We start from the raw sequence: 23,546 nt of genomic DNA, 5'->3' as shown, positions 1-23,546 counted from the left end.
AAAAATCTTGAATTCGTAATGCAATTCATTCGGTTAAAATTTACTTTCATTTTACTTGATTTAGTAATTTTTTTAAAAAGTAATGTTTTATTTTCGTTCCCAATGTTTTCGTCCTATTTAAGTTCTTAGCGTTTTAAAATCGTCTCAATTTTGTCACACTATTAATTCTGTTAACAGAGATCTAACGGCAGGACAATATTGCGATGATTTTAAAACGTTAGAAATTTAAATAGGATGATTTAAACGTTATGGACAACTTTAAAATTTACCTCAAACTTTAGAGACAAAAACGATACTTTACTCTTATTTTTATTGTATTTTATTAAACAAATGATTTCTATTACAAAATTAAACTAATTCTATCATAAACTAGCATTTTGCAATGTTTCCATCCTAAATGGTTTCATCATCATTTTACATTATAAATTCGGCACCTTGCTCCAATTTTTAAAGCACTCTCCCAAACCATTATTATTTCCTTTAATTATAAATTTACAAGTCTAACAAATACATACTCATAATATATTAATATCATGGTATATGGATAGCAACTGTTCCTTAATGTTAATAAAACACTCAAAATAATAAATGGCATAATCTTTTGTCTTTATCCTAACTAACAATATTGTTCACCTAGCCTATGCATGATTGGTGTAAAAACGATAAAGAACTAAATATTGGGTGTAGATTAAACCATGAGAATCAACTATTCCAATAGAGAGCAGGACTAGAAGCATCAAATGATTCTTAATACGTGTCTTATTTTTTTCAAACCAAATTAAATTGGTTTAGTAGTTAGCTCATTGGTCTACTTAAATAAGTGTCGGGGTTTGAATAATTCCTTGTGTGCGCATAAAGTAATTTATTGGCCAACGACAAACCCTTAAAAGGAGGTCAAGTTTGCGACAAATTAGTCCTTTACTTGCCAAACATAAAAATACCGTAGAATACAAAAAAAATATATCTTATTTTTCAGAGACCATAACATCTTAACTAATAATACAAGATCAAGTTGTCTTTTTTTGACATGGCCATAGCCTCTCTTTAACTACATAAATTAGCAAAGAAATTATCTATTTCTTTACATTCCAAAATTAAATAGGGAAAAACTCTTCTAAGAGAGATTCCTCTCTAAAATAAAATAAAAAATGATATAAATTAACATTATATGCACCTTATTTAATAAATTGTGATTATGACGACGTAATTTATTAATGTAAGAGTGAATATGGTCTTTCTTTTTCAATTTGCTCTTGTATATAAAGGTGAAATCACTAATTTTACTCTCCACGGAAGAAATTTCAAAAAATGCTTAGTACAACATTTTCAATTGCTTTCCATTCAGTCATGCCGAATTTAACAATTGTTTTCCTCTTTTATACCTTCCACCACCCTGTTCTGAAACAATGCAATACAATAGTGTTGTAAGATTTTTCTTATTGTTAAAAATTTGAAGATACAGGACCTGGTGCCAGAATGCTTATAAACAAAGAACTTTGCCAGAGTTTTCTTTGGCGTATATGATCATAACCTTCTGCAAAGCATCAAAATGGTTAGGTGAGCACTGTTCTGGAATATAGTATGCAGAAATATGAGACATCACAGGATTTTTTACTTTGAGTCAAGATGCTTATGAGGGGTTGGTTCTTGGTTGTGATTTTTATAAACCATAATTAAGATATGTGTCGTATCAAACCAGAATGGATTGTTGGAAGGGTAAGTGAAGAAGAGTTCTGTTAATTTTTGTCACTATTTTTTTATTATTAGAAATTGCTTAGAGAAGACATCATATCATACTGCCATTACAAAGGATGTGATTGTTAATTTGTCATGAGTCGAAAATTTGGCCACCTTATATTTTGATTTTTTATCAAGACATAGTTGGACGCATAAGACATGTTTTAGAGTGTTTGTAATGTGCGTGACATGCAGACTCGACAATTCAGAAAAGTATCCGTGCTTTCTAGATCACAAACGATATCTAGATTGAAATTATTGGTCAGCCTAAAATGTACTTTAATAAATTAAAACAGAATAGAATAGAAGATATAAACCACAAATTGAAACTAACCTGAAACCAGTACTAGAACAAGAATTTGCTGTCAATTTTTGCTACTGCTACAGCCTACAAGGCTCGGATGGACTGGTGTCTGGTGAGTGAAGATTTACATGCTAAAGAATGAAGAGTGGTTTCAGAAATATTCTATATAGACTAGGTAATTATGTATAATATAATTTTGGCTTTTGTCAATTGTCACCAATAATCTCCACAAGAGCAATGGCCATGCCTAAAATGATGGAACCTATGAATGTCTCTGACGATTATTTCTCGTTCTAGAAGCTGAGAAGCATACTTGACGAACTTATGGCAATCGGTACAAATGCGGAGGTTCTTCATAATTCGAATCGGCATCTTAGGAGCAGTGTTAATGATGCCAAAGACAACTGCAAGTTTTTCACTATGATGACCAATAAGTACTTCCCCTTGTTCTTCTTCTACATCCTGCATGACAAGATTGACATCAAGGGAATAGCCGATTTCCTTCAACCTTCCAATTAAATTGTCAAGATATGAATATATCTCTTTGTCTTGTGGATGAGACCTATCTCCCATGACAAAGGTGTGGATCTGATCCCTTAGCTGAATCCAAGATTGACCTGGCTGCTTCTTGACACCTCTTTGATGCATTAAACTCCTTAGCTTAGCTGCCTCGTCCCATCGATGATTCGAAGAACACATATTTGATAGCAGAACATAGGCTCCTGGATCAGATGGTGCAAGTTGAAGTAGGATCTCAGAAACCCTTTTCCCCATCTCAAAATTTTTGTGAAGCCGGCATGACGATAAAAGGGATTTCCATACAGAAGTCAAGTGGGAGATGCCATTTTCAAAGATGAAGTTCTTTGCCTCGATTAAGCGACCTGCTCGACCATAAAGATCAACCATGGAAGTGCAATGTTCAACTCCAAGATTGTAGTGATAAATATCTTTCATCATTCTAAAGTACTTATAGCCTTCTTCAAGCAGCCCTACATGGCTGCATGCATTTAAAACCCCTAAAAATGTAACCTCATTTGGTAAAATACCCTCTTTCAACATTTCATCAAAAAGACTAATTGCCTGTCTCCCCTGACTGTGTAGCGCACAGCCAGATATCATTGAAGTCCATAAGACAACATTCGGTTCTAAGATTTGTCTGAAAATCTTCCAGGAATCATCCAAGCTACCGGATTTAGAATACATGTCAATTAAGGATGAACCAACATAAGCATCAATTCTGTGCCCAATTTTCTGAATGTAAGCATGTGTCTGCTGACCGAATTCCAAGATTCCAGCGCTGGCACAAGCTGAAATAATGGTTGTGACGGTCCGAATTTCCACTACAACCAGTTCCCGGACCATTGACTTGAAAGATTTTAAAGCATCTTCATACTTGCCATTCCAAACGTAACCAGAAACCATCGAACTCCATGAAATCATTTCTGAATTTGACTCCTCAGTTCCAGCATTCCCTATTCTCAGAGAATTCAGAGGTATATCTCTGAGAACTATAGATGCCTTATCCATTCTCCCACACTTGCAATACATTTCTACAAGTGAACTCCGCACAAAGCCATTACAATTAAAACCATATTTTAAGGCCTGCCCATGAAGTTGTTTTCCAATCTCCAAAAGTGACAATGAAGAAGTCAAAATAAGTGATATGGATAGTGTGGCTGCAGTGAACTCCGTCCCATGTTCCACCATACAATAGAGCTGCTCCAATGCGCATGTTTCATAACCACATTGCATTAGCCCATCTATGATTGTATTCCAACTGACCACATCCTTGTAAGGCAAGTTATTGAACATCTCAAGAGACTTCTCTGCGTCTCCCACTCGCAGATATGCGCCAATCATTATATTCCATGACACAACATCCCTCTCATTCATCAAATTGAAGAACCTCTCTGCATATCCAAAAGCCTTGCACTTCAAGTAAAGATCAAGGATAGAATTCTTCAGCACAACATCACCATCAACCCCATTCCTCAGAATCCAACCATGAATCTCCTTACCCAGTGAGAGATTGTTCTCCGCTGAGCAACACTTGGATACACTAGACAATGTATAGTGATTCGGGGAAGCATCCTTTTCCTGCATTTCCCTGAAAAGGTCAAAGGCCGCCACTGAGGAGCCAGTTCTAGCAAAACCAGATATAAGGATGGTCCAAGTGTGAGTGTCTCTGTGGGGAATTTCATCGAACAGCTTCTGGGCATAGTCCAATTTGTTGTGTTTAACATAGAGGGTCAGAAGATGGTTAACCAAGTTTATAGTTTGAAGGGTACCATTCTTGATGAAGCTTGCATGAAAAGCACCTATGGGTTTCCGTGATGCCGATTTTGGGGCATAGGATATGGTGGAGTGAAGTAGTTTTGAGCATGAATAGCGCCAAGGGGTGTGAATTGGGGTGGTGGCATTGAGAAAATTGGTCACTGAAATTTGAGAGACATGGTATTTCCAAGAACGATAACCCATGCATATAATATCATTCTACATAAGCGTTGTACTACAAAAGAATTTGGGTCATTAGAGTTTAAGGTTACAATATTCTAGAGATCTTTTGTGTAGTTTACATGAATGTAGGCATGTTGCTAAAGATGGAAAACTAATGACCCCGATCCATCTATAATTCAAGAATCAAATCTTACATTGGTTATGTAGATAGTTTATTGCATGCACTTATTTCTGTATAGATTTTATCATAACTGAATACAACAACTTCATTTTGCAGTTATTCAAGATTGTTGTACATATATTACTAATCTGATATGATTTTGATTTATGTGTGGAAAGGGGTAAAAAGAAGATAATGCTTTATTAATTCATCTTTTCTACATGCATGGGTCAGTATATATTTCTTTTAGATGTTATAGCCTAATACTACTAATTGGAATCTTGGATAAGCATTTGCATCATTTTGTTATGAATTATCGTATAATTAAAACAAACTGACGTTCAAAATAACTCTTCACACCAAAAAAAAAAAAAACTGTTCTTGGTTAAATTTTGCGTAAATAGAGATGTAGATACAATTAAGTCTACGCCCATTGCTAGGCAGTACTACGTCATTAACTCATCATAACACCGTTGAGATGAAGTTGGTCCATACCCTATACAACTTGGGAACCTATTATACACAGCAGTTTCTAGCCGATTTTTTTTTTTTTTTGGGCAAGTTTCTAGCCGATTTATGTTCACATAATATTTACAATATACGTCAATCTGACAAACCCATTAAACCAAGATTAATTCACAACAGTGGACCAATTATGATATGCGAACCAACAAATTTTATGATATTAAAACAAAATATTTTACAAAAAAGAATTGACATACAAAATCTCCTGTTTCACTTCGTATAGAGCTTTCCTTACAGCTAAGTACAATAGAATACTATAACAAGGGTAATCACTTCGACGTTATGTCAAAAGAGGTGGGAAAACATTTCACTGATTTCAGGGGAAAACTAGAAACTATTAAGAATGACAATTAATCTACAGTTGTTAATCATAGCGGAGGGTAGAAGTATGAAGACAGGGAAAAGCCGAGGAAGAGAAAGCCACCGACCATGGCTACCGTGCGTTGGGAGATCTTAGAAGCCAGCATGCTTCCTCCCACCACTGCCAGTGAAGTGCAGATGGTGTGCCCTATTGTTGCCCCCATTGCTACTCCCACTGCATTTTTGTGAGTTGCCAGCTGCACAAACAAATTCAGAATGTGAAAAATCAGAATCATGTGCAACAAATAGTACAAAAATATACAAGAGACAAAAATTGAACAAAAGAAGAAATTCTAGTTTCTTACTGCAATTGTTGCAATCTGGCTACGATCACCCCACTCAGCAAGAAATGTTAAAATGAATGACTGTCATAAAAAAAAATGGAAAAAAAAGTTAGAGATGAGAATATTGTCTTCTAATCAAGCAAGTGATCCAAAAGTTGCACTTGCCTCCAGAAATATTGGTGTACAGAATCTTGAAAAGAACCGCCGAAATGAACTTTTCCCTTGTCCACTTTCAAGCTTTTCTTCAACCTAGTACACAAACAAATTCTTAGCAATTACCAAAATTTAAAGGATAAAGAAATTTAAACCATACAGGGCTTTATCCTTTAAATTTTTATTTTCGACTGAACCATAACACACTTAAATACATCAACTGTACAAGAGACTGCATCAATATGCCTACAGGTAATCAATACAGCTCCTTCCAAAGTGACCAGATGGAAGAAAAACAGGAAAACTACAATATTTCGTGCAAAACTAGGCACTTGGAGCAACAGTTTTTCCAGGTCTATAACTTAAAAAGCATTTTACTAGTGTCAAAAACATACTTCTTCCATTTCTTTCTTCTGTGAAGATTTTGAATCTGATGATCTCCAAGCAATATACAGCAATCGCAACCCAAAGAAAGCATATAGAACTGCACATGATAAAAAAACATAGGCTCACCATCATCTTATGTCACAAACACGTTAACTTGTATACAAATATTGGAGCATATGTAAAAATGAGAATGTGAATGTAATTTTTTAAGCAAGTAATTCAATAAAGTATTCATGGCAATAAAAAAGACATGCAATTGGTTATGTAACTCATAATTTTGGTTTGTTAAACCACATTAAATTCTGGTGATGTTAGTAACGTTAGTAGTTTCCAACTTTCTATTTACTAGAATTTTCATGGGTTTCATCTCATACAACCTAATCACACAATAGCCTTCTCTCCATGAACAAAAGACATAACTAAATATGCAACAAATGAAACACAGCAATGAAACAGACACGAATACACGATGACCTAATATTCAGAAATTGCAAATTACAACATAAAAAATTGCAGTGCCAGCAGCAAGTATCTAAGACAGAAAATTTACCTGTTGCAGCACTATTTGTATGCTTCCTCGAAATCAAATTTGGCACAATCCTGCCAAGTCCAGTGGAGAGTACCTGATTGACACACACACCATAACTTAAATCCTAATAACAATGATAAAATGTTAGAGCGCTCAAAGTAGTGCTCTAAGCTAGCTGAAGCCACATTAGCAATACCATACACAAAGCACTCCATGATATTAAAATCTAAAATGTAGCTGAAGTTTGCACCTACCGTCATTACAACCAGGGCAGTTAGCGCACCAGACAACACAATGGACTTTGGATGGCGCATAGCCATAAGAGCTGCTATTATAAATGTCTCATCTCCAATCTAGCAGCAAGAGAATCTTCAGTTAAAAGACATAATCCAAACCGTAAGACATACAACGTCTAACAAAGCATTTATAACAACTAAATTGTTCCTCCTACCTACAATGCGAACAAAGTTGAATAAACTGATATCCTATACAACCCACTAGATACAGGTAGCTCCTATAATTCACTGACCAGAAATGTACAACAAATCACATGAAAATTGCAACTGAACACACTAGTTCTCCAGCTTCCTATAGCAATCTTCTAATACAAAATGTAGCTAAGTAACTTTCATTCCATCTCTATGAATCCAACTTGCTAGCTACGAACAACATGAGCATGAACAGTTGCCGTTGTACTAACCTCGCTGACAATGATCATAGATAGACTGGCGAAAAATGCATCAAACACTCCAAGACCATCATCATCGAAGGTAATCGCACGGCCAGCATCCTTTGCATCAGCGACAGCATCATTCTCCCAAAGCTGTCCACAAAAATCGCAACAGCTAAGTCACAAACATTCAATTGGAAAGACAAGCACTACATTCATAGTTGCTAGCTTCCGATTTTTTCTTTTCTTTTTTCCTCGCTAAATTCAATCAAGTAATGGAGTTTAGCGAAAAAAAAGAAACTCATGGATGCTTACTTTGCCGCGGCGACCGAGATCCACAGATCCACCGGAATCCTCCTTCCCGTTCTGAGCAAGAGTATCCTATCACAAACAAACACACAAAATCAAAGACGTTATAGGCGCGATTCATGCATGCAAATTCAAAAGAACCAGATAAAAACGGAGAGAGCTGAACCTGAGCGAAGGTCGGTGACAGGTGGAAGAAGAACAAGCAGAGGAGAACAGCGAGAGCGGTTGCTCGATTGCTGAAGCTGAAGCGCCGAGACATTGTTGGATCCGTGACCTCGACTGCGAAGGAAGAAGAAGAGCACGAAGCAGTGGCGGTTAGAAAATTCTGAGAGGAATTTCTCGGGAAAGTGAGGGATCTGAGAAAGTTGGATCTAGTAAGGGCGCGTTTGGATTGATTTTGAAGGTTAAGATTCCGATCTGAGAGATTAGATTAGATATTTAATTCGTTCCGGTTTTTACTAGTTGTGTTGCAAATGTGTGCGGCGTAAGAATGCGAGGGAGAGATCCGGCGAAGATCCAAGATCTCCGAATCCAAACGCGGCTTTGACTCCGTTACGCATTTATATACAGTGACGACGGTGGTTCATTTCTGGCTTACTAGCTTTTTTGCAAGGAACCGAGACACAAGCCATATTGCACGAAGATGCAAAGTTGTGTTGTGTGTAATGATGGGATCAGAGTGCGAGGGTATTTATGTCATTTTAATGGGTGGAGACTGCTATAGTGCAATTAAATTCCATTCGGTTGAATTATATCATTGTGGTGGCTGGCAGCTGTGATTTCCACTTTTGCACTTTTTGTGTTATTTGTTAAAAATATTATTGTTCTTGTATAAAAAGGTCCCGTACTCCCATTGCTTCAAGAGGAGACATTGTCCTATCATCTATGTAGAGAGTTTTTAATTTTGATATGGAGGAACTGATGATGTATAGCAGGATTATGGAGGTTTAGGGTGTATCATCGATCTGTGATGGCTACTGAAATCAAATCGGACGAATCGATTGGAGGAACTGAAATTGAATGGACCGATTTTAGTAATCGGACGGTACACTAATCGGTAGATCCGATTTGCGTATTGCTGACACGTGACGAGTATGCAGCTACTTTTCTCGTTGGCTCCGTTCTATGTAACTCATTTCGAGTGTCTCTCCCCTTCCAACAGCTATCACTTTCATTCTCATATCTCTCTCTACTTGTTCCTTAATCCTACAATCGTGTTCAGTTTTTACCATTGTTGGACCACTAAAAGCTTAAAAAAATGGAAGACAATGCCAAGAAGACGAAAAATCAAAGAAATAAATCTACCTGAATTTCATGTTGTTAATTATCTTGGACATTCTAATTATGTAAGTTTTTATTTTTTAATATTTTGATTTAGTAAAAATAATAGTGATAAAATAAAGATTTTAATAGCAATATATATTATAATAGCACTAAGAAGAAATTAGTCATGTATGTATGTATGATATGGTTACTGTGAGGTGTTAGAAATAGAGATTAAAGTAGAGTTAGTTAGTTTTTACTCTTTATAAAGCCTCTGTACCGTTGATTAGTTAATAATAGGGATAAGTATTGTTTTGATCTCTAACGTTGAAGGTCAGAATCGAAACTATCCATGATGTAATTTTTTATTTAGAATCGTCCTTAATGTTACATTTCATTTTAAAATTGTCCTTTCTAATAATTTTTTTCTTAAATGACAAAACTACCATTTTTTATAAATCGTTATTTTAAATAAAAAAATATAAAGTTGAAAAAAAAAAGAAAAGACACGAGGGGGAGGGGAAAGGACACAGGGGGAGGAAAAGGGGAAAGGGAGAGGGGGGAGAAGGGGACGGTGCCGGTGAAGTTTGGAGCTGCCGTCGCCGTCGCCGTCGCGAGCCAGGGAGAGAGCTTCTGCTTCTGCACCACTGCTCCTCACCACCGCGTTCTCGCCGCCTCGCCGCTTCTGCTTCTTGTTTAGGCCTTTGTTTCTGCTTCGTTTTTTACTTCTTCTGGGTCTGCTTGAGTGCTTCTGCTTCTGCATCTTTTGCTTCGTTTTCTGTTTTCTACTTCTACTTGAGTGCTTCCGCATCTGCATCTTCTGGGTCTACTTCTGCTTCTACTTTTAATCTGATTTTGATTTGTTGCTTTCTGATTTTATCGTTGTTGTGTCTTGATTTGTTGAATCTGGATTTGATTTGTTGAATCTGAATTTGAATAATGGATTTGTTCATCATAATCTCTAATTCCCTAATTTTTATTGTTGGTTTCGTTCTTGTTCTTATTTCTAAATTGCTATTACTTTTTTTATTTTGGATTTTTTGTTTTTTCCTAATTTTTTTGTCTTATTCTTGTATTTGATTTCTTGGTAATTAAATTTATAGATTTTTTATTTTTATAATTGAAGATGAATTTGGATATTTTTAATTCTTGTAATTAGATTTTGTTAACTGTATTTAAAAATTTGAAAATTTGAATTTTGTTAATGGAAGAAGAATGTTCTTCTAGAAGAAGAAGAACAAGAGAATTTGTTCTTCTGGAAGAAGAACAAGAAGAATCAAATGGTGGGAAAAAGGGTATTTTTGTCATTTAGAAAAATTTTTATTAAAAATGACGATTTTAAAATGAAATACAACATTAAGGATGATTCTAAATAAAAAATTATATTAGGGACGATTTCGATTCTGATCCTTAACGTTAAGGATCAAAAATAATACTTATTCCTTAATAATATGTATGTTAGGTTTTGATTTGATTTGGATTTATATTTATGATTATTTGTTAATATGTTTTAAAATCAAATGAATGAATGAATGAGATCTGTAGATTATTATTATTATTATTATTATTATTATTATTATTATTATTATTATTATTATTATTATTTGTTAGAATGAAATTTTAATTAACATATTCTTGTTTTAATCGTATTGAACTAGAAATAGAAATAGAAGTATGATTTTAGGATAGTTTAAGTTAAATAAAAAAATATAAATTTAATAAATTATTTATGGTTATCAATAATTGACTTTAACATAATTTAGTATAATTTAGACAATAAATTAGGCAGTTTTATTATGTATGTTTATTATGTATGTTTGATAGGCAATTATGCTGGTAGTTAATTATAATGGATATGTAAGGATAATTATATTATTGTTAATTTAATTATGAGTTTCGCTAAGGGGATAATGGACTATTTGTATAATGTGTACAATGGATTATTGAGTTACAGAATGAATATCCCCCATACTATTTAGAATAATCATAAACCTCAATTGTGCACATTGTACAAATATTCCATTGGCTCCTCAAACTTTCTCTTTAATTATATTACACTGGCACTTATAACGGAAATGTGATCTTGTAGGGTTCACGGATGTTGATATGTGATCACTTAAAGCCGTCCAATCCGTACAACCAAATTGTTGAGGGACACTTATGGGAGATTGATTTTTATTATGTTTCCCAGATTGGAGTCATCCAATGTCAGTCAGCAATGATTAATGTTCTGATTGAGAGATGGCGGCCTGAGACTCACACATTTTATTTTTTGGTTAGTGAGTGTGCGGTGACGTTGGAGGATGTGACAATGATTCTCGGTCTGCCGACAAATGATTTTTCGGGTACAGGACCGACCATGAGTAGTTTTGAGGCATTGGAGGTCGAGTGCTTGCACCAGTTTGGGGTTGCACCGAGAAAGACGAACTGTAGAGGAAGCTTTATAAAATTGACGTGGTTTAGGGGTTTGAAAGATCATATAGTGTTGACTGATGATATTCACATTCAGATGTATGTAAAGTGTCACATAATGTTGTTATTTGGGACTATTCCGTTTGGAGATAAGTCGGGTGCAGCGGTGCACTGAAAATTTCAGCCTTTGCTCCGTAACTTTGTTGGGATCATACAGTTTAGTTGGAGTTCGGCATGCCTCGCACACTTGTATAGATCATTGTGTAGGGTAACTCGCACAGTTTAGTTAGGGCAAATGTGACTACCATTGTACCTTCTTATCTTCCAAGAGTACTTCTTCTGCATTTTTGTAACCCTGATCAGCCAATCACAACCTGCGCCATATTGTGTACATTTAGCATAGAATGTCGTCGATTCTAACTCATAAACCCGATAGTTTACACCTCTATAGATGGTATAATCTTTCATTGTCTTGATTACTGCTTCTCTTGAACTGAATTCCATTCCCACCGTGAATTCACCATCCACCACAGCAGGAAGCTCTGCCACAATCACACCGCAATATATATATTTTCATAAATAATAATTAAATATATATCTTAACAATTAAAATCTTTTTATACAGTATAAGTAATAAATCAGTTTTTATGTATACAGTAATAAATCATTTATCATATAAACAATTCATAAATACACTCTACCATATATGATTATAACAGTCTATACATTCGCTATTCTATCTACATAAAGAACTAGTAAATATAATTCATAATAAAGAACTATTAATTAATAAAGTAATCAAATGGTATGGTCACAAATTACATACCTGCATTCATATATTGAGAAAACTCTAATGCCTGCATGGCTTCCAAATCTAACGACCACATGAAAGAAGGCTCTTGAAACGGAAGCGAGTTTGCTAGTGCATTAGCAACCTCTGCCACATCTGCGTTCATGGTGTCGTCAGCTCCATCTTTATCTTCACCTGGACCAATGATCTCAAAATTACTTTCAAAATCTTCCTCGCTATCACTATTATAATCTTCCAATTTAATATTTCGGTCCGCTTTAGATTACTCGAACTCAATATATAATTCGATGCATGATATTCGGTGGCGATTCTCAATATACATTGAAAACATTTCCTGCATACTCGCTTCATCTGTCACGTATTTGGTATGAAATTGAACGAACCCACCAAACACAGGTAAAGGATACCTGTACAAAATACACGATACTCTTCTAGATCTATGAGAATCTATCTTCTCACAAATCACACCTTTTAATTCCTCCAATGACAATATGAATGGAATAACAACATTTAACGGATTTTCACATACAAATTGAACTCCCTCATATGTTTGTAATAAAATATGTCCATAACAATAAATTTTTAATACAATTCTATCATCCATAATACTATACGTGTTTAAATACTCTCAATCTCATTATAATTTATTCTACAGAAACAAAAAAGAATGAGAGAAGCGGAAGAACATCACCTAAATGCAGAAACTCACGCTGAAGAAGAAGAAGAAGAAGTGGGGGTTCTGTGATTTCTTTGGTTTATGTATGCATGAATAATTAAATCGGACGGTCTGACCACATGCTACCAATTCAAATTTTTCACGCAACACAAATCGCTGGGTCCGATTAGTGTTCCATCTGATTTAGCCAGCAACAAATCACTGGGTCCGATTAATGTTCCATCTTATTTAAAATATTTAGCCAGCAAGAAATTGGTTCATCCGATTACATGCAACGTACACTCCTCCTCACACAAATCGGACCGTCCGATTTGTACTCCTTTCTCTTTGCAAGAAATCGGACGGTCCGATTTCATTCCCCCAAATTTCATAATGTTACGCCGTCACAATAGTGTAAATCACCCTCAATCTCCATAAACCAGCGTAACTCACAATTGGGAATCATAAAAAAAATTAGCCCTATGTAGATGAGGTATATATCATACTGCAGTTGCACTGAGGTAGCGCTTGTCTTGAGGTACTGAGACAGAGATTGAGAGACTGAGGCTAGTATCATGTTCATTGGTTTAGAGATTGGTACTAAAATTTCTGTCTCTATCTCCAAAATTCCAGTATTTCATTACCTCTAAAAAGTAGGGACACAGAGAACTAAAATTTTTAGACATGGAGACTGAAACTTTAATAACATTTTATACCTAAAATACCCTCATTTCAATTAATTAATTTCAATTTTATCCTTTGTACAAATTAAATTAGAGTTTTATTTTTTTTTAATTTCTATCTCCCATTTTATAACAAATAGAATATTGAGATTTATTTCAATCTCTGTCTCTTAGTCTCTGTCTTTCAGTCTTAGTCTTTCTATCACTCTCCACCAAACACTACTTGAGAGTTCTAATGTCTGTTTTGGCTATTTTTTGAATAATTATAATAAATATATATTAAAATAGTTATTGATGTAAAATATGTATTAAAATATAAAATATATTTTAAAAATAAATTATATATATATATAATTTATCTCTTGAATTAGAAGTTATAATGGCCAAATTGTAAGTATGACGGTCAAATTATGCACAATAATATTAGTATCTAATTTTTGTTTATGAATTATGAAAATTTTAATTTTTTTTATTTAGTGTCTAAACTATAGATTATAACTGTCGAATTACAGTGATAAAATTAATTATGAATAAAAAATAATTTAATTTTAATTTATCGTTAGTGATTTAGTGTATATATATATATTTAATATTGTATTACTATATCAGTACAATGACTAATGATTATTTAAGAAAATAGATATAACCGAATGATTATATAAATAATTTTATGCTACCAATATTTTAAACTCAATGCAAAGTTATGGATAGGAGGCCTTCAAGGGTGGGGCTTATAGCGTGGCTAGTGCGCCAAAGAAATTTAACACGGATGATGTTATCTGAGAAAAGGTTGTTTTAACTTCAATAAAAGTGGTATACGTCCTTTGTCTCTTAAACTAAATCAATTAATCATCTATTTGTTTTGTCGAGATGGTTTGCAAATCGAAGGCGGTTAGAGCGAAATTTACTTTTCTGTAGTGGGTACCAATTTTATTTGCATTAAAATTTATGCTTTTGATAATAACAAAAAAAAATCAAAGTTTACAAAAATTTAAAATTAACAATAAAACTTAAATGACTTGAATAAAAAGGAAATCAAATTAAATAAAAGAAAAGTATTTAAAAAAATAAAGGACAAATTAAAAGGTAAAGATGAGAAAAGATAAAAGTTGCTAAATTTAAAAGAATCGAAATGACATTACAAAGATGATAAATTGCATGAAAACAAAGTGACGGAAAATTTAAATGTAAAGTAAAGACATAGAAGAAACTTTTTAAAGAAAAAGACTCGACTCAAAAAGTCGTTGGGGATGTGAGTGAGTGTGAGTGTTTTCTCTTAAAAGATTCCAACTTTATTCCTTCGATCTTTCACGTATTTATAGAAGTCTTCAATCAAATTCAGATATAACTTCCACGTGCTTTAATCCTTGAATAACTGTTCCACTCTCCTTGAGTGCCATCTGTAACTTCCGCCAACTATCTTCACTTAGTAACTTTAACTTTCTTGGATCCTTCACTCTCTCTCTCTCTATGAGTCCTAATCGATCAGAATCTTATTCTTCATCAATTGACCATCTTCAAGGAATCCTTCGATTGCTTCACTCTCTCTCTCTATGAGTCCTAATGGATCAGAATCCTCTTCTTCATCGATTAACCATCTTCAAGGAATCCAATACAGTTATTCTCCACCTCAAAATTCACAACTTGTTTATTTTTTTGACTAACAAATTGCACTGCTGACTTCTTTTTCGACATAGTTGACCTCCGTCGAATCTGTCTCTTCGATTTTCATATTTGCGTCAATCGATTAATAGAAAGTACCTAATGGAGTACCTCATTGGCTCCAATTCAAAGTTAATTCTAACATTTATTTGGAGGTTTATTGATTTTAATATTTTAATACTTGACAATGATCGAAATTTAACTTATCAAACATTGGCTTGTCAAAGAATTCGATAATATCTTTATCAAAAATATTATTTTCGATATAACACTATTCTCCATGGTAATTTTTCATAAAAATGTGGTGTGAAATGATTAAGTGGTGGAGATTTAGTACTTGTTTGCTTGACCTCTCACATATAAAGTCTTTAAGGAGTGATGTTATTGAGTAAAACAAAGATAATAAAGATACCAGTGACGGCTATATTTCAAAGTGGTGTAATACATTTTAAAAAATAAGAATAAAATAATTTAAAAAATACACAAATTTAAATGGAGTCTAAAATTTTGAAATTGATGATATTAAGTTGGCACTTAGTTTTTGGAGTCAAGTTTTGATTCCCACATTTTTTAAATTTTTTTTAATTTTTTAAACAATGACACCAACTATTTTCTGTGACAATCAGAATACATTTTTATTAATGGCATACGTAGATATATGAGTATAATAGTCATGAAATATTAGCCTTAGTCCGCGGAGTTTAGGCCGACTAGTATATACAGGCATAACAGAATTCTAAAAGTTAAAACAACATATATAATATCTCTCTCACAGTTAGCCTCTAAGGCAAATAGAGATACAAAAGTGAGACTACTAAAACAAACTATTCAAAAGAAATCCAAAAGATGATAAAGATCCTTCGCTCTGTCACCATCACGCAACTCACCGAAGTGGGTTACGGCCTACATATGAAAAATAATAGAATATGGTATGAGAACCAGAGGTTCTCAGTATGGTAATAGTGCCCAGTAATATAAGATATAAGATTTTGGAACGCTAGAGGCAATTCTAGAACTTCACATCAGGCATAATATTCAAGCTTATAAAATAAATAAATAAATCCTTAAACAGGTGATCTAACTTAGGGATTTCTAATCTAACATTTACACCGCTGTGCCACAACCTTCGCCAACCTAACCGCCATGCGATCCCATCGCCACCGCCTACTGAACCTCCTCAATTCTAGTAGAAAATATAAGTAATTCATACAAGTAAAGCAAAAGTAATTATCAAGTATAGCAAGTAAATCAAAAAGCACTTAAGCAAGTTATACAATTAGGCATATTATGCAAGTAAAAAAAAGCAAGCAAACACATAGTAATACATATGATGAATGCATGTTCTACTGCACATTGTCGGTTCAACTACTAACCCAACACATTCCCATGGAAATGTCACCTTTCAGTCACAAATAAAATGGGTACCCCAGGAATATCATGCCCGGCACACGGTATAGAGATATAATGTCCGCGAACACTCCTGATTCCGAAAGGATGCAAACAGGATACTCAGCCACAAACCTCACATCTCAACGTAAGCGGGATTAACCAACCGTTCTTACCAGGTGCATAGCATCTCAACAATACCAGTATAAAACAATATACATCCATATTCCATTAGTAATCACTTTCAGTACTCAATTTTTTCTCATTTATCTTCGAGTCCTAGACTCGTCACAAACATTTTCAATTTTCTTATTTTCACAGCTCATCATACTCATCATCAATATAATACTCCAACGATCCCCTCACAAACTTAGAAACCTAAGTCTTCGTCTTCTAAATTTTTTATCAGAAAATATATAGTTAAACTCACTTAGGATATTCTATATGTTTCAAAGCCTAAAAACAAGCCAAGGGACCTTAAACAAGCGTTACAGAAGTTTGTAAGTTTATCGGAAAGGTAAATGATTGAAAACAAGATTTTTATTTGAAAAGCAGGGCTTGTGCGTATGCATAGGGTTGTGCGTACACACGCACCAAAAGAGTTTTCTCAACTTGTGCGTACGCATAGAGGTGTGCGTACGCATAGAGGTGTGCGTACGCACACAAGGTAAAATTTTCCATTTTATGTGTATGCATGAATACGTGTGGACATGCTCAACAGAAGGCTCTTCCCAACTTGTGCGTACGCATAATGTTGTGCGTAAGCACAACTTGCAACTTTCACAGGGTGTGCATGTGCACACACCTCGTGCGTGTGTACACACCTCATGCGTGTGCACAAACCATAACTTACAATTTTCTGCAACATCACAAAATTCAGATTTTCGATACCAACTTTCAACGATCATATCTTTTTCTACAAAATTTTGATTTTTTCAAAATCTATACCGTTTTAAAGATATTTGAATTATCTTTAATTTGATACAAAATTCAATTAATTTTAAATACCAAGACTTAAGATATGATCCGCCAAAATTGGCCAAAAATTCGTTTTTGCCAAAAACCTTTAAACCTCAAATTTATCGAAATTCTCAATTCAAAACCAATTATTCCACATCTAAAACAGTTTCAATGTGCCTAAATTATATTCACATACTTCTCATCATTCCACAACTTAGTAACATATAATATCATCCATTCCATACACCAAATTCTACTTATAAAACTCAAATTTCAATAATTAACATCACAAAATATCATTTCACCATTCTCAATATTTATCAACATCAACAAGCCTCATAATTTATTATCAATCTTCATAATCATTATTCAAATCCACATCATGATTCAATATCATCATTCACTGAAATCATCACAATCATCAAAATCATCATACAATTATCAACAACCAATTCAATCCTATCCTAGGATCTACTAGTCTAAGTGTCCAGAAATATTACATATTACATAGAGAAAATTGAAATTATACCTTGGCCAATTTTCAATACATGCAAAATACCAAATTTGGACTCCAACAAGCCTCAACTCACCAACAATCCACCAACTCAAGAACCAATGCTCCAATACTCACAATTCAAGCTAGACATACATAATTTATCACAAATTAACCTATAGTTCATCAAATCTACAAAACTATAAGAGATTTGAATATGCTCACCTTATTCAATATTGATTGAGACAAAATCCAATAGCAACCAAGTGCTATGGTGTGCCTAAACACCCAAAATCACAAAAATTGCTCAAAAACCAAACCTAAAATTTCGAATTTTATAGAGATAAAAACTGGGTAAGGATTTTTGAAAATCTTAATACTTTAGTTAAATGAAACTAACGGACTTGGTGAGAGTTTCACATAGCAACTGACGGCACACGAATCGGAGTTTCGTAGCTTAAGATATGATCAATTAAATATAATTGTGAATAGTATTTTCTCTCTTCCCTTCACTCTTCTTTTTAGCTCCTAGAGTTTGGTTTCAAGTGTGTTATGAGCTTATTTGGGTTCATTTATACACTTATATATGTTGGGTTTGGGCCCAACTTACGCCCGATCTAACTTGTTAGCGTTTTTGGCCCATTTGTCCTGATTTTGAGCCAAACCTTTATAATTTGCGCCCGGTTTTTAACTTTAATTATTTTTCTAAGTTTTTTTTACAGCTTTTATTATTCTCATACAGTACCGGATAGATTTAAGCTGGTACTATCGGCTAATTTACCGGTACGTATTTTTACGCAATTTTCTACAGAAAATTAAAATTTTCAACTCAGAAAAATCTACTAAGTCGAAATATCATATTTAAAATTTTTAATTAATATTCTAAAATTTTTGGAATCTATTTTGGGTAATTAAATTATTTTAATTAAGCGGTTAATTAACAGCGATTCTTACATATTATATTTGTCTTCCTTTGCAAATCGAGCCCAATAACTATCTTAAAATCATCAGGGTGCTACTGAGAAATCCACAAGACTCTTTAAAGATCTAAGTGTCATCTCAACCCTTTTTCCTACTCCCTTAATCACCCTTAGTATTCATGGATTTGAACAGGTCATTCTTTTCGTGATCTTCAACCTAAGCCTTCTTTACTTCGTCAGGCATGATAAAATTGTGTGTAATACCAGTGCCAATCCTAATTATGACAGATTTTTCATTTATAAAGGCTTTGACATACATCAAACCTTTCTTTTCTATAGTGTTTACCTCTTTTTCCTTCTCAACATTCATGACTTGAACAGATTCAACACACTCAATCACTTGCAATTGAGCCTCTCATTCTTCGGCGATAGATGCTAGAACCCCTAATTTGGGACAGTCCTTTATTTGGTGTGGTCCCTTATACATGAAGCATCCTCTTTTAAGCATGAAAGCTTTTTTTTTCTTTTTCTCGTACTCTTTCTTTGAAAAATACTTTCTTTCCTTTTTGTTGAGAAACGTTTTTTCTTATCTCCCCTAAATTTAGTAGAACTAGGCTTGGAAGAAAACTTGGGTTTAGAGTCTCCCTGATGATACTCGGTAAGCGATTTGGCTACCACGATAGTCTCGTTGACATCCTTAGCGTTTCTCTTTTGTAATTCTTATTTTGCCCAAGGTTGGAGTCCATCAATGAAGAAGAATAATACATCTTCTGATGCTAAGTTGGAGATTTGAAGCGTAAGAGTAATGAACTCCTTTACGTAGTCACTAAACATACTCTTGCACTTTAACTCCCTCAACTTCTTTCTTGCTTCATAGACCACATTCTCAGGGAAGAACTTCCTCTTTTTTAAAATCTTTTCATGTGGCTATGTTACAAGTACCATTTCTATATCTATGTACTTTCTCTCCCACTATAAAGTAGTATTATCAAAAAGGTAGAGAGTTGTAGTATGTACCTTTATTGCTTCTTTGACCACCTCTTAACCTTCGAATTACTTTGCCATAGAAAGTTCTCCACATCTTGAACTTCTTTCATGGCCTTGAACTCCTTTACCTTTGGGAGATCAATCTTTGTCGTCTCCCTTATAATGATTGGTCGAGATTTTGCCTTCTCGAACCAAACTCGAACTTCCTCAAATAACTTCAAGAAATTTTCAAGCTTCTCTTCTATTTGGAGCATACTTTTCTTTGAAAGCATATAGTTCTCCGAACACGTGGGTCTCGAGGATCTCCTTATCATGTTCTATCCTTTGGAGGCGCTCAACTATAGAGGATAGACCATTTTCCAACATAAAAATTCTCTCTTCTAAGAAAGTAAAGTCCTTACCTCTAAACTCACTCGGAGAACGCACCTTCTTACCTCTCCATTGATAAGGAATGGCATCTTTTTTCCTTTGAGACTCAACATGTTCCATGGTTACATTAGAAGTCATACCCACAAACCACTTGTGCTCCCTCTCGAACCTTACTTTGATGCCAAATTGTCACGGTCTTGGACACACTCTAATACTGTCGTGTCGACACTTAGACTTACTTAGCCTCTTAAGCTAAGACAAGTCAGGCTAACCCTTAATATTTAGCAAGAAGGCTACGAACAAAAGAGAACAGAAGAGAAATGAAGTTTTGGTAGAAAGAACACTTTATTACTTAAGTATTCGTTACAAATGACTCACACACACAAACTCTAACTCCCATCCCTATTTATAGTCATCCATCTCCTCAATAGATGGTTATGATTAAATCTAATCAACGGTCTAGATTGATCATCCAAAACATTCACTACAAATATTTGTTCTGCCACATTCCTCTAAATACTTTTAGATTATTCCATACTATTTTTCATATTTTTATATACATCCATACTCTTCTAAAATATTTTATGATCTTTTAGAGTCTTCTAAAATCTTCTAGGATATTTTGAGACTTTCTAAGATATTCTAAAACATTTTAAAATTATCTAAAATATTTTTAAATATTTTAAAAAATTATACAAATACTATTCAATTTAATCTTTTAAAATTTACCGTGATATACTACAAAGTCTAAAGTTTTACCTTCAATTTTACCTTCAATTTTAAGAGACTTGATAAATAAAAAAAAGTTGTATGTGGTATATATATATATATACTCAAAATCAATTGAGAGACGTTCTGACTAAATCTTTGTTTGCAACATTATTTAATAAATTTAAGACCAAATTTAAGTTGTGCATCAAACTCAACTAAGTTTGAGAAGGGATTGTTAAGGGAATAAGGGATGTTAGTAAACTATTAACTTATGTGAAAAGAAAATTGAGGTTGTTTCTGTCAATTAGAGTTTGTTAGATATTTATCTCTTATATACGTGGGTATAAATAGCTGGTTACTCTATGAGCGATTAACAATGTTAAAATTCTATAATTTTGTTTAATATCTCGCTTTTCTCTTCCTTCATTTCTTTTTTGCATGATAATACTCTGTTTGTTATCTTCTGTGTTTATACAAGTATATTTACACATTTCAACAAATGAAATATGAACATTATTATATGACGAATAAAATCTTACAAAATATCTATGAATATAGAAGATGAGAAAAATATGATAGATGTAAAAGATAACTAGCTACAATATAATTATGGGGTATAGTAATATTACATTTTAGAGTAAAGTGATAATTTAGTCTATAAAAATTTTAATTTTAGATTAATTAATTTTTAAAAATAAAAAATATCAATTAGGTCCTCTATAATCATAAATAGAAAAAGAATGTTATGTTATTTTATCTATAATGCAAAAAAAAAATAAAGTTATTCATGTATTTTATTATTTATAATAACGTATTTTATTATTGCCACGTGAGCATATGAATAATGTCATTTTAGTTTAGACAATAAAATATTAGTTATCTTCTTATTTTTTTTATAACATCATTAATTACTCTTTATTCACCACAAATATTAATAACGCAGGTAAAATTTCATTCTAAAAATAGACATGTCATTATAACTAATGATATATAAAAATATTATGATTAAATGTTATATAATAAATTAGTATAAAAAAATAATGTATCCACCATTTATTATCATAAATAATCTAACTAATACTTTATATTTAAAAAAAATTAATTTATCCAAAATCAAATTTATAGAAACTTAATGGTCAGTTTACTCAATGTGTTATTCCTTCTCTTATGGTTGTATCAAGGTTTAATTATTCTGTTGGTCTCTATAATTTCACCAAATTTTTAATTAGGTCCTTATATTTTTTTCTTATAAGGGTCCCTATATGTTAATTTTTTTTTCAACTTAGTCCCTATTAATGTTAAAACATAAAAAAAATGTCAGTAAATTGTAAAATTACTTTTATACCTTTAAGGACCTAATTGAAAAGAAAAAAAAATATAGGGACTTAATTCAAAATTCGGTGAAACTATAAATATTCAATGAAAGATATTCCTATAATCCCTATACAATGATTCTAAGACATGAAAAATATTCTTATAATCTATTTTATTTTGTCACTATCATTCTTTTGCTTATTTATATACAAATTGTACCAAAAATACCTTTTTTTTTTTGACTTTCAAAATACCTTATCTTAAGAACCTAAAAAAAAGAATGGAATAAAATGAAATAGAAATAATAGTAATAAGCATATATAAAATTCAGTTTTCATCCTTCAAGTATTCATTATGATAATGTAACATTTTACATTTATGTAGATTCATAGAATATAATTTGTGTCTTTATCATATCATGGTATACAATAAAAAATCACAAGGATATGTAATTTGTGTTATTGAAATTTAAAATTCAAAAATCAGTTCTTGTGTTGCAGCCTCCCACTCCCTGAACTAGCATAGAGATCAATAATAACATTAATAACGGACAGTTTTGAGCCGAGAAAAATTCTGAGAGAGCAGACTTCAGTTCATCAGTAACTATATGCAACCACCCTGAACCTCACTTTTTTCAGACCTGTATAAAAATCACCAATTTAGTAAATCAAATAATAAACTTAAATTCATAGTCATGATTCATGAACTTAGAAACAATAATCTAATAATGCCTTATCAAAGTGAACATTGTAATCAAATCATGCATGCATCACAATGCAAACTAGATAGGAGTAAAGATCACAAACACTAACCGTGAACATTGAATATGATTAGCAATTTCATTCGGCTCACTTCACAAAAGAAAATTCTTTACATTTTTATTGAATTAAAATATTGTAGATATATAAAAAATTAACTCAGTACACTAAAGATGTGACTAATGTATCATGTACAGTGATGGACCCATAAAATTTTAGGAGTGGAGGCAAATATATATATATATAAATTTTAGGAGTGGGGGCAAATATATATATATATATATATA

The 23,546-nt window shown here is 33.1% G+C and overlaps 1 protein-coding gene across 1 annotated transcript; it reads right to left on the bottom strand.

Moving 5' to 3' along the window:
- Window positions 1-1,304: 1,304 nt before the first annotated feature.
- On the bottom strand, window positions 1,305-8,602 carry LOC112795304 (pentatricopeptide repeat-containing protein At5g04780, mitochondrial). The gene is made up of 11 exons (XM_025837241.3): window positions 8,042-8,602; window positions 7,882-7,947; window positions 7,597-7,719; window positions 7,151-7,249; window positions 6,918-6,990; window positions 6,376-6,464; window positions 5,993-6,076; window positions 5,849-5,908; window positions 5,555-5,740; window positions 2,072-4,534; window positions 1,305-1,534 (listed from the first exon to the last, which is right to left on the bottom strand). Exons 1-10 carry the CDS (start codon window positions 8,132-8,134, stop codon window positions 2,255-2,257), a joined length of 3,153 nt encoding a protein of 1,050 aa, XP_025693026.1. The 5' UTR covers window positions 8,135-8,602; the 3' UTR covers window positions 1,305-1,534; window positions 2,072-2,254.
- Window positions 8,603-23,546: the final 14,944 nt, after the last annotated feature.

This window comes from Arachis hypogaea, chromosome 4 (assembly GCF_003086295.3).
Source record: "Arachis hypogaea cultivar Tifrunner chromosome 4, arahy.Tifrunner.gnm2.J5K5, whole genome shotgun sequence".
NCBI classification, from domain to species: Eukaryota; Viridiplantae; Streptophyta; class Magnoliopsida; order Fabales; family Fabaceae; genus Arachis; species Arachis hypogaea.
Note: the sequence above shows the minus strand (reverse complement) of the source record. Positions and strands in the feature narration are given on the sequence as shown.

Coding starts and splice junctions, on each gene's coding strand:
- LOC112795304 (XM_025837241.3), bottom strand. CDS start 8,134: ATGTCTCGGCGCTTCAGCTTCAGCAATCGAGCAACCGCTCTCGCTGTT. Junction 7,720..7,881: donor ATCTCGGTCGCCGCGGCAAA/GTAAGCATCCAT, acceptor TTTTGTGGACAG/CTTTGGGAGAATGATGCTGT. Junction 5,909..5,992: donor GTACACCAATATTTCTGGAG/GCAAGTGCAACT, acceptor TTTTTATGACAG/TCATTCATTTTAACATTTCT.